Genomic DNA, 12,820 nt, shown 5'->3' on the forward strand with positions numbered 1-12,820 from the left:
GTGAAAGTATGTTTCGATGTCCATCAAACAAAAAGTGGAATTGCTGCAAAAAATGGATAAAGGCATATCCTTTGTTTCTCTAACCATTCCAAAATCTGTTTATCAATTTCACGCTGCTCTGCGGGGGGGGGGGGGGACGCAATGAATTGGAAGTTGATCTGTCAGCACTATCCTTATCTTCAGGACAGATGTTTTTATTTTATTTGGCTTACAATTCCTTACTAAATGTAGTATTTCATCTCGATGTACTCCGTCTTTGATATGATTTAAATCAAATTCCTCGTCATTATAATTCGCTTCCGATAGTGAAGAAAGTGACACAGAGGTTATTGAAAACAAAAAATTTTCGATTGACAAATTAGTCGGTATTCTCAACACAGCAATTATAGGACTTGAACAGCGGAACTTTGTAACTGAAGAAGAAATTATGTCTGTTTATAGAATTAAAGAGAAGGTATTATCACATTAAACGAAGCAACTTAAACAACTTATATTGAAAGAAATGTTTAATAAAGTAAACAAATAAATATTAAGCTCTTTTTTTTTTAGTAAATTTTGATACCCTTTAGATCATAATTGTTCTTTATTTCATAAATTATGCTTTCATATTTTTAATTTTATAATTTCTACATGCCATCTTACCAGATTTAAACTGATGATCTATAATCCGGAATCGCCAAAGTCCCAACGAGTCCGGATTAACGACTTTTGACTCTACCATGATATACTTCTATTATACAAATTCAAGAGGTTGAAAATGCATGTCATTAAATTTCATACTCATGTTTTAACACTTAAAAATACTTTTTAATGCAGCATAGTTTTTTTTACTTCTGTTGTTAACCTCAGTATTGTAAGAATGATCATCTAAATTATAATACTGACTATGTATTCTAATATGGATTTTGCATATTTCTGATACAGTATAAATATAGATGATGGGATATTTTTTCATTGAAGTTTAATGTGGAACTGTAGATTTCATAAAAGCAGTGGATATATGTTATAATACAGAAAATTAATATTTTTTTTATTCTATTTCTAAATATGTTCTACTAAAAGAAAATGAGTGTAAGGTTATGAATTTTTATTTTAGCAGCATAAATTATTAATGCAAAGTGAAACATAAATTGGATAGAAAAGAAGCTTATATTAGATATTAGTATTTTTGGGGTATAAAATAGTAAATCACATTAGATTTTTATTATAATGTTATTATACGCTATACAGTAGAGTCTTGCAAACTAGACATGATGTGGACTGAGAAATTGTGTCGAGTTTCCAAAAAGTCTAGTTTTATGGAGTAAGGAGTGGGTTTTTCAGAACTCTGAATATGTAACTGTAAATTACTCAAGGCATTTGTAGCACAATATTGCCCATGGAAAAGTACAATATACAATTAAATTAATGTTGATTTTTTATGTCAAGTTATAACACAATAAGAGTCATAAAAAATTGTAAGATGTAAGATTATAGTTAATGTCAGTTAGAACAAATACTCTAAGATAATTGAGTAAAAACACTTACATACAAAAGTGAAGAAAATTATTAGTAGTTCTTGGTAGAAAAATATTGTGTGATGGTAAACTGTCTCTCACAATCATTCTGTCGTCGTGCAGATCCATTGCGTGGGCGACAGAGGAACAAAATGCCCATACCAGATGCACCATGCACCTCCATGTAGCGGAGCATTCCTTCACTTTGGGTCATTATTTTAGCATTTCCATTGTCTTCAATATCTTTGTTTTCTGATTCATCTTCATTTTTATTCACATTGTCTTTCACCAGTGCAACTCGCAATTTTCATCTTATCCCATACATTCTTCAGCATCACCATCAGTAACTTCTAGTCTACAGCCTGGAATTTTCTTAAATAAGTCAACTATTTCGCAATTTTTTGCCTCTTCTCTGCTTTTGTGAAATTCATTTCCTAGATTCTCCAGTAATGAATGAGGTTTATCTGTTCAATTTCACCCCAAGAACAAGCTATACATCCAACAACATCCGACATATCTATTTTCTTCAATTTCTTGAACACATAACACCCTTCCTCCATGGTTAGCACAAGAGATGAAAGAAGTTTACTTTTGTATTTTTTCTTCAATGCTTTGAAAACCCCTGGTCCATAATGTTACTGACATACTGAAGTTACCTTACGTCTTGTAACTGTTCTGCATAAGGATAGGATGAGGCATTGTCAAGAATGAGAATTGCCTTCCTTGGTAGATTTTTTTAATCTTATCCACAAATGGAACGAACAGCTGATGAAACTAATCACTAAATATTGCTCCATTCATCCATGCATTTGACTGATTTCTGTACCAAACAGGAACATCATAGTTGGTTTTGGTCTCGTTAGTGTAGTTTTATATGTTTCAAATGCCTGGGAATTTTTTTTTATATGCCATAAGCGCTAGTTTGAGATTATGGCTACCTGTTGCATTGCTGCATGCCAAGATTGTGACTCTCTCCTTGTTTATTTTGTAGCCAGGTGCCGATTTTTCATCCCTTGATGCCAAAGTTTTTGAAGGTAGCATTCAAAAATTTAGAGCGGTCTCATCACAATTATAAATTTTTCTTCAGATATACTCTCCTTTTCAATTAGTTTGTGGAAATGGCAAAAATTACAGGGGGAAAAACACTCAAATCTTTGAACAGAACAAGAAAGACATACCCATGAATAATAATTATATGTACTGTATATAATATTCACTCTTTTTGGCCTGTCTTAAAAAAGTTTCTTAAAAGTTGTCAAGTTATATGGAATGTTGAGATATTGGGAGTCGAGTTTGTGAGATTCTACTGTATATGGTTAGCATTCTTGAATGTGAAATATTATTTAATTATTCTGATTAGTATAAGACTTAACTTATGTCCTCTGTATGTATTATTTACATAGTTACATTGAATATAAAACTTGATTTTAGTTATATTGAATATAAAACTTGATTTATAAATTAAGAATTTTTAAAAATCAAGTTTGAATTTTCTTTTCTTTTTGTGCATTAATTCTCGAATATTGAATTGTCTTTTCAATTTCTAATTATTATGCTTTTCTTGGCTATCAAAGGATAAATCAAGGGAAATATTTGGAAATAAATGGTTAGTTCTTCATTTCTTTATGTCATGTATTTTATATCGATTTTATAGTAATATATTTTTCAATAGTATTTTAAATATTTCAGTTATTTATAAAATTCTTTTTTACAAAAACATTTTGATATAGTCTAAAATTTACTTCATGGCACAAAATTTTATGCAGTATCTTTTGTGAAGAAATTTTAAAAAAATCTGTGATTTTTATATAAATTTTAATAATGAAAAGCAGAACTACCAGGTACTAATACAAATCTTTGATAAAATAATGCATATTTCTAAAATTCCCTTTTTACCTTTTTTTCTGTGATTCATCCTCTAGGAAAATAATGTAGTAGTTAGGAATATTGTGGAATAATTACTTCTCATTTGTTAAAAACTAAAAAATGGCAAATATACACACATTAAAAATAATTTTAATGCTTCTCTGTATTAATGTACTGCAGCCCAATGGGATAACAGTTAGTGATGTTGACTGTCATACCAAAGAGCTAGAATTTGAATCCTGAAGAAGGCATGGATGTTTGTAAGCATATAGTGTCTGTGCAGCAAGGGGGTATTCAAAACACTCATCAAGCCAAAATCCTTTTGAGAAGTTGGGAGACCTTCAGATTATACCCTGAGGTGTTCTCTCTTTGTGAATACCATCCTGTATAGTAACTTGGCAGTTAGCAAGGTTTGGCAATATCTAATATGCCTACTTGGATGAAGAGGTGTTTTGCCTTGCTTTAACCTGTATGTGCACAATTGTACTGCACTGGTATAAGGATTACTGACACTGACTGCTGTAGTAATGCACTCAAGTTTCAAAGAAGGCATGGATGTTAGTAAGTGTATTTTGCCAAGGGGGAAGACTCAAAATACATAGTAAGCCAAAAATCCTCTCGACTGATGGTAGGGGAAGAGGGCTGGAAGACCCATGAATGTTCCAAGTGTTCTCCATCAAAACTGGGGCAGAGTCTAACAGTTATCAAGGCCCAGCGATACGTAATGTAGCTTTGGAATGCACTGGTGCTGGCCTTTTTTCAACCTGTACTATTGTACTGTACACTGATATTCGTAGATGGTGCCCTATGCAGAACATAATCATTTGTTCCACTTAGTGGTGCAATCTGCAAAGGAAAATCCTCATGTATTTAAGCATTTACAGTATGTGCAATTTTTTTTTTACATATTTTCCATTTTATGGGCATAAAAATTTTGCATTTATAAAATTTAGTTCTTAAATTTAGAACTATATTATTGATAAGATATGAAATTTTTGTTGGAGCTGTTACTGATTTGACAGCCAGTTCACATCCTGGTGAACTAGTGTGTGACTAAATTCATGTTTTCTCTTCTTGTTTACTATAGAAGTTGGTTTGCTTCTGCATTTCACTTCATTATGCTTTCTCATTGAAATCTAGATATATTTTGTAGGTTATCCAAATTCTAGTCCAAAAGCTTCCTGTTTATGCAATGATCACAGTTTTCACACTTATTGACTCTTCTGATCTATAAAGACTAAATCCTTGTAATAGCTTTTAAAGACCTTGCCATTTTTCAGCAAACATACTGTCAAGTAATTAAATTTAAAATTGAATTTAAATTCCAATTCAAACCTAAAGCATAATCTAAGTTTGAAAAGAAAGTTTCATTGAACACTTATAATCTTAACTGTATTCCAAGCAGTTTGATACTGTCTCCTTACTTCTGTATCAACTCATGATAAATTACAAGAAGGTAAAAAAATATAGACTGCAGTTGTTAATGTATAAAATATATTTTTTTTTAAATTATGAGATACTTTGTCACTCTAATACTTTGAAGGTGAAATATATTAAAATCCTTTTCCATTACTGATTATCTTTAGTTACATTTTCCAAATAACTGTTTGCTTTTTTTCACTTTGTTTCATCAGGGACTATTTTATAATTAGCGAACTCACTTGACCCCTAGGTGTGTATGCAGTGTATGATTTTGTGATTTATTTTTGAACTAAGTAAAACAGGAAATGAAATTTATTGTGCATGTTAAATTATAAAATTTAGTGGTAGTTTACATTTGTTATATTTTAATTTATTCTAGATAAAGGAATAGTCTATGTTTGGGGCAGTGGGTCGGAAGGACAGATTGGTCCAGAGAAAGGCCAAATCCTGATTCCAACCGAATTAAATTTAGATGCAAATATCATCTGTATATCTGCAGGGTATTACCATTCAGCTTTTGTGACAGGTTAGTTATATCTTTTTCTTTTAATATTAGAAATTATTCCAGAATATTTTTAATAAATTGCTATTATATTTATAAAATTCTCTCAATCTTATGTTTTTCATGGCAGTAGTCTATATTAAATGAATAATTCTACTTTAACTGCATTTAAAAAAAGCATCATATACATCAAAAGGATAAAGATGTAAGATTATAGTTAATGTCAGATGCATATACCTGTTAATATGTGCTAAAACTGGCCCGTCTTCTGCCAAGTGCTTGTTCCAAATGCTGCATGCTTTTGGTAAAGTTATATAATTTCAAGTCATTGTCATTTTTTTTATTGCATTAAGTATTAGATTGCTTTTATTCTATCTCTAAATATCTGTGTAGTTTGTTAGGAAGGAATATCTTGTAAGATAGGATTGCAAAACCTGTGGCCATCGGGCCAATTGTGGCCCACCGAGACCTTTTCAAACTTTTGTTGCGATTTGACATATTTGTTGTCTCTAGAAAGGGTTGCAAGGAAAAAAAATTTCACCACTCCCCTCTTTATTACTCATTCTACTCTGTCCTCTCAAATTGAGTTTTGGCACTGAGCCAAGTTCCTGGCCCTGAACACGAAAATTCCTTATAGCCTGTAGGACCAACACCTGTAGAAGATTGAGAAAGAGTCCATCCTTAGCAGAATTAACTTTTTTCATTACCAGTGCAATGTGTTTACGTTTTTCATCGTTGCAAGCAGTAAAATCACGAGTGCGTTTCTTATCTGTCATTGTATTAAAAAACGCTGAAATTAAAAATATTCTTAATTTATCCACAAAATATACGGATAAAAAAAAGGCAGCACTAAATAATCTTGTGAAATAACAAAGCTTAAAAAATACAACAACGTGAATCGTGAACTTGAAAAAAGACTTGAGTGAATCGTATGCTTTTTTACCACGATGCAGAAAGGGAAAAAAACTCTTATCATGATGTCAATAATTTAGTATTCCATTATGATTCGTTATTATTCAGTAATTATGACATGATTATCCGGTAAGTATTTTTTCTTCGATATTTGGTACTCCATGTTGCAGTTTACAGAACCTATAAACTAAATGTTTATATTTTGAGATGCAACGCGGTTTTCAGGAGATGGCAGATTTCAGGTCAGCGGATTTTTGGTACTTGACTATATATGGTTTTGCATGAAGTAAAACAAGTATTAGATGTTCTGTATAATTTTTTGTCTGTTCATTTTTCTTTTCTTTGTGTGAATCATCTTGAGTTATTTTTCTAGATTCAGATTTTTTTTTTCCCTGCTGGTCAAAAATTTTAGTTTCTAATTACAATTTTTTATATTTTTACTTCCTTGTATGAAGCAAAGGAAGTATTGTAATCACGAAAATTTTTGGATATCATATTTCAGCGAAAATATCCATTTTTATCATTATCAAATGCAATTTAACAATGTTTATGCATAACATCTGTATGTAAGAACAGAATGAAGGACTGTTTTTCTCAAAATGGGTTCATAAAAGATTTTTTCGTGGCGTCTATGTATGTATCTCGCATAACTGAAAAACGAGTAGCCTCAGAATGTTGAAACTTTGTATATAGGACTGCTATAACATGTAATTGTGCACCTCCCTTTTTGGTTGTGTTTGGCGGCACCAAAAGTATATAAACATACATATATATATGTACCCAATCTGTTACTTAGCTCCGTGAGCTCAGTTTACTATTATTATTATATGTTAGTAAATTGTGCATTTTTTGCTTTAAAAGTGATTGAATTATGTTGTTCTTATCTTCCAGTTAAGGTTTTTATGCCTTTAGTCAATCATCATGTAATAGTTATAGAATTTGAAAACTATTTAAGTGCAGCTAAGCCTAATTTTTTTTCACCATAGCAGCCATATTTCTTTACATTTGAAACTTAGCAGAATAGTGAGTTTAGTCTTTTTGCACCATCAGTGTCTAATTTGCCGAGTCAGACAAAACAAAACTTTTAGTTTTGTGCATGGAAAAATCTGCCTTCTTACATTCTGGCAAAAATTGGTTGTTTTTGCATAGAAATTATAATTTTAAATCGAAAATCTGTTTTAACTGTATTTGGTGTTTTATTTTTTTCAAATTTAATGAGTTTTTTTTTAGTTTTTGTTTGTTTTTGCCTTGCCTCAAAGTGAGAACTGAATTAATTCAATGAAATTAATGAAATTTCAAATATATTGCCAATGAAATTTGAGGAAAGAAATTTAAATGAAATGCAGAAAGAAATGCATATAATTCAATATACATGTAATCATACGTGGAAGTCATGTGGTGTAGACATCAGATTTTGGTACTTTTCCGTTTCGCCAGTGCAAATCTCACCAAGCAGACTTTATTGGTGACAACACACAGTATAACATAAAAAATGTTGTCAAATGTTAGTTCTAAGAATTTTTTTTTTTTTTTGAAATGTATAAACATTTTAATGTCGTTTAAAATTTTGTAAAGAAAGCCAATAAATAAAGACGATGAATTTGTAAAAAAACATTAATTCAAGAATTTACTATTCTTTCATGGTACAACATCCTGATTCGCCGGTTCATATTACATGACTCCAAGTGATCTCATTTCAAGTAAACTATGCTACAAAAATTTAATTCTCTCAGTAATTATCTACATTAATTTCAAGTTAAATCATAATTTGGAATACAAGTTTAAATGCAAGAAGTATTCCAATTCGTACGAATAGAATTATGTAAAACCACAGTACTTTACTTCGCTAGGGCATTTTCATTAGAATTGATGAATTTAATTCTTGACTTTGCCTTTTCTATATTTTCGCCATTGGGTGAGCGGTGTGATTGCATCCTAATTGACTTAATTACCACCCGCAAATGTCCTTAGGGCATAAAATTGAGCTATCTGGGTAAAAGTTCTATGTAATTGTATGCCAGTATATTGAAAGAAACAATCAATCTGATAAAAATATATGTGACTTGTTTTGAAAATGAGGAGTAAAATTTTACCAGCGATTCTATTATACCATTATTAGCGACTTTATCCCCTGCGGCAACAAAATGGAAAAGTACCCAGATTGTTCGTTTGTGTCCGGTCATTGTTTTTCTTTATCGTCAAAAGTTATTCTTGAATGTATTTATTAATTAACTTTCCATTCATTTGATTCAGTTCAATCTTCTCCTTTATGTATATAGTCGAGAATTGGAAATGTCCTCTTAATTCAACAAAGCAAATTTGTTAAAATCAATAACTGTGATTTGTGATTATATTTAGAATGCAGTATATAGTTGCCAAATTGATGTATCATAAAATTTTCAAGGAATCAAATGCATTTTAAGTACTCTGTATTTTAATTTAAAAATACATATAGTCTTAAATTTGCATAATGAATCAGTATTTATTGAATACTTTCTTTATCATTAAAAATGAACTATCTTGAATATTACATAGGTATTTCAAAACTAATTTTGTCGATTTGCAATGTGAAAAAATTTAAAAAAATTTCTGCTGCATAAAATCTTTTTTCCAGCTAAAAATTGTGATGAAATGTGGAATTTTATGTAAATTCAAAAATCAAATATATGTTTCAGTGAACATTAACTACATTCAACACTGCATTAATGTTTTGAAGCTGCTTTTATTAAATGCTTATAAAGTATTGTCAACTGCTGCTTGTAAAATTTCTTTGTGAGTACAAATGTCAAATTCACTTTAAACTTCCTTATCAAGAGTATCCTTTTAACTTCCATCAAGAGGTTGTATTATAAGATTTCTTCTTCATTAACCAGCCTTATAAGTATGAAATTTGTATTACATGTCAGTTGTTCAAAATCTTAACCTTCATTTTCTAAATTAATATCAGCCACTTCTGTAGAAAATACAGGTAAAGGAGATTTTACTAAGAGAGGTAGATGAATTTATGTTTTTTAAAGTTATCCGTTTTGTAGTATCAAATTTGACTCCACAGGAAATCACATTAAAAAAAATTTTTAAGAAAAATAAAGTGATTCAAAATTTTAATTTAATAGAGGGTAAAGATAGCATTTCACTCGCTCTTAGACACTTAACCAAAAACTACTTATACCACAACTTTTAGCTGACACATGCATTTAACAAACATGGACATTTAGTAGACAGAAAACTTAGCCAACATAGGCATTTAACCGTCCTTGTTGACCTTGGTTTCACTGAACTGCCAACCAGTGTTTCCAAATTAAAATCGTGCTTTTTAGCTAGATTTCAATAAATACAATGATAGAAAATGAGGAAAAGCTTTCAAATATCAATACTGAAACAGAAATTATTGATAGTTTTGTATTATACTTTTTATGGAAATATTGGCAGTGGAGGGTTCCTTTAGCAACTGTAGGGTGTTATTAAAAAATAGGGCAATGAAGAGGAAGGCAGTTTACTCCCAAGATAAAAATAAGCAACTTCTCCTATTATAGGGCATTGAAGTCTTGGGCATATCTATCTGTAACCATTTTTACCTTTCATGTTTCGCCATGAAATAACGTGCTAATATAGAGAGAGCTGAACTATTATATAATATTTATTTATGAAAAAAGTAATTGTTTGTGTATATATGTGTGTGTGTATATACATATATATACAATTTTATATGGAGCAAAATGATTTTTTATGAATCATATAAAATAAATAAATAATAAAATAAATCATAAAATAATATAAATCATAAAATATACCTGTAGAAAAAAATAGTAATGTAGCGTAAATAGGATTAGAAAGTTAATTAAATGGGTTTAGAAAGTGGGTGGATTACAAAGTTAATATCATTAGGCTAAGAAGAAGCATTATTGTTTATGTAAAAAAATTAAGAGAACCCCAGTTTATGAAATGAAGAAGCTTTATGGATAATTTTTGCACATCCGAAGTCAAAATCTAAATAAGTATCCTACTGTGATTTGCTATTAAACATTTCCTTATTTCTCCTTTTTGAAAATATGATTCATTTTTACTGACTAGAAATGTCAATACTTTTTCAGTTTGGGTTAACATGCTAAATTATTCCGGAATTCAAAACAGAGATGAGATCTTTAAGAATCTAACAACAAATTTATCTGATAGGGGAGAAAAATGATTAAAAGATGAATCCTTTGGAAAGTTCAAGCAATTTTGTAATTGATAGAAAGTTTACAGAATTGTTGCATAACTGTGAATAAATTTTACTAAACTACTGCCGCGTGTTTTTGTTAAATGGATCTGTTGTCAACTAAATATGTTCTCTGCTAAACATGTCAATCAGAACTAGTGTTGGCTATATGACCTTCCGGCTAAATGTTTGTGTAGGCTGAATGACCTGTTGGATAAGTATCTTTCTAGCTGAGTGTTTGTCGACTAAGTGTCATGGACCCTATTTTACTACATTTATATTGCTTAATAATTTTACTGTTTTGAAAATTAACTTGTTATTGAAAAAAATTTGTCTATAGTTATTCCTAATGATCAAAAATGCACATTTCTGTTAGACTTATTAAGCTAATTTGTATAATTTTCCAATACATTTTCTGTTCCATAACTGTTTTCATAAAATCCCTCCTCCCACATTTTTCTCCTCTTAATTCCTTCATCTGCATGATATTCACATTTGAACCCAGGAAAAAAGGGGAGCAGTTTTTTGTTTTTAATTATGTTGAGAAATAATTTCATAAACAAAATAATTCCATGTGATTTAAATTTGAAATGGAGCAAATGATATTTGTCCTTCCCTCGGTGACTCTATTAGAAGGCAGAAAATTATTGATTCTCATCCATAATTAGTAGCAAAATGCTAGAAGTATATATTAAGTACATTATCTTGTTTTGAATTATTTTCCTGTAGTTGATTAATCAAATAACATAGAAACATAAAAATTATAGATTTAGGTGCGTAATTAGCATATAAAGTAATCTTAAATGAATATTTTTACTTCCTTGTACAAAATAAAGGAAATTTTAGCAGAAATATTCATTTTGACCATTCCTGAATGCGTTTTGACTATTTTTTCATCAATATATACAAAATGGATTTTTTTTTGTGACATCTATATGTATGTATCTTGCATAACCCAAAAATGATTAGCTGTAGAACATTGAAATTTTGTATATGGGACTGCTATAACATTTAGTTGTGCATCCTTTCTTTTTATTGAAGTCGGCAGTACCAAAAGTATATGCAAATACACACACATACACACACACACTTAGCCCCATTACCTGGCCTAAAAGTCCTTACCCCGCCTTTATTTTCTCAGTCATTAGTCATAGACATATATTTTCAGTTACAAGAAACATTTTAACTGACAAACATTTCCAAAATTTTAACTGACAGAAAATTCATGTTTTGGCGATTTCAAATATAAAAATATAATAACAATAATTTTGGACAAATAATGTAATCTAACTTTCAGTATGGTTTTCTGGTTTCTCTACTTATATTTGGGAAAGTTTTACACTGATTATGAATATATATATATATATATAGATATATATATATATATATATATATAGATATATATATAAATGATATTGTAGATTAGTTCGAGAATTAAATCTTTTACATGTTTGCACATTTTTTTAAAAATTATTTTAAATTATTTTGGCTTTTTTCCTTTTTTTTAGAATTTAAATTTGCTTTTTTACTTTTATACGTATTTGTTAAGAATTTAAATTTGTTTAAATTTAAATTTCATTCCTTGCAGCAATGGTGCAAAGAATATTTAATTAAATATGTATTTAAATTTAATTTTTTAATTAAATTCAATTTATTCTTATGAAACAATATATATATATATATATATTTATATAAAGTTTGACTTCTGGATAACAAAAATTGACCAAGCTATTTTATTTTGAAATTTGAAATTTTTGATGTCGTTTTCAACTTCCCTTGATCAGCTAATTAAATTAGAATAATTCAAGGAAATATGTGAAGTGCAGCTAAAATTGTGTATAATTTAACAGCTGTACAGAAAAGTCATGTGGTGTCCACGTCAATTTTTTTAAATACAAGTATCACTATACTGTATGTTTGTGTTGGATAAGCAAGAAAGCAATAAGATTGAATCTGTTAATAACTTTTGGGAATGTGCGAAACAAACAGATGTTTTTGAAATTAATGCCTTCTGGTAGGAGCTATAACAAGCATTGAGCTATGCAAGGAGCTCATGCAAACTCTTTTTCAAAATTAGTGTTTATTTTGCGAACCTCTTATTCTTTTTCTTTTGAGCTAGAAAGTAATACTGCTGAATGTGTATATGCCTGCATAATTAACAGTTTTAATTCATTCAGATTTTTTGAAAACTGTTGGATAAATTATTTAATTTACAATCATTTGCATTTTATTCTGATGGGCATAGAATAATGTTACGAAGAAAATAGAAACTTTGATCAAACTTTTATGAAAATTTTCCAACACTGTTTCAGAGTGTTACATATATCATGTATATATATTATAGGATTCAGCATTATAGGATTCGATAAGAAATATTAATGAAATGAGCCATTTTGAAATATTTCTAGATAAATTATATGCTTT

The 12,820-nt window shown here is 29.5% G+C and overlaps 1 protein-coding gene across 1 annotated transcript in view; it reads left to right on the top strand.

The window, feature by feature from the left end:
- The window catches only part of LOC118185929 (X-linked retinitis pigmentosa GTPase regulator-like), a 105,632-nt gene that overhangs the window by 37,398 nt on the left and 55,414 nt on the right, over positions 1-12,820 (top strand). The window contains exon 6 of the mRNA XM_035355903.2: positions 5,164-5,310. Coding sequence (XP_035211794.1) covers positions 5,164-5,310 — 147 coding nt within the window. The remainder of the gene's footprint in view (positions 1-5,163; positions 5,311-12,820) is intronic.

The sequence above is a fragment of the Stegodyphus dumicola genome, chromosome 11 (assembly GCF_044657685.1).
Source record: "Stegodyphus dumicola isolate Sdum_Otavi_A_Nest chromosome 11, ASM4465768v1".
In the NCBI taxonomy this organism is placed as follows: Eukaryota; Metazoa; Arthropoda; class Arachnida; order Araneae; family Eresidae; genus Stegodyphus; species Stegodyphus dumicola.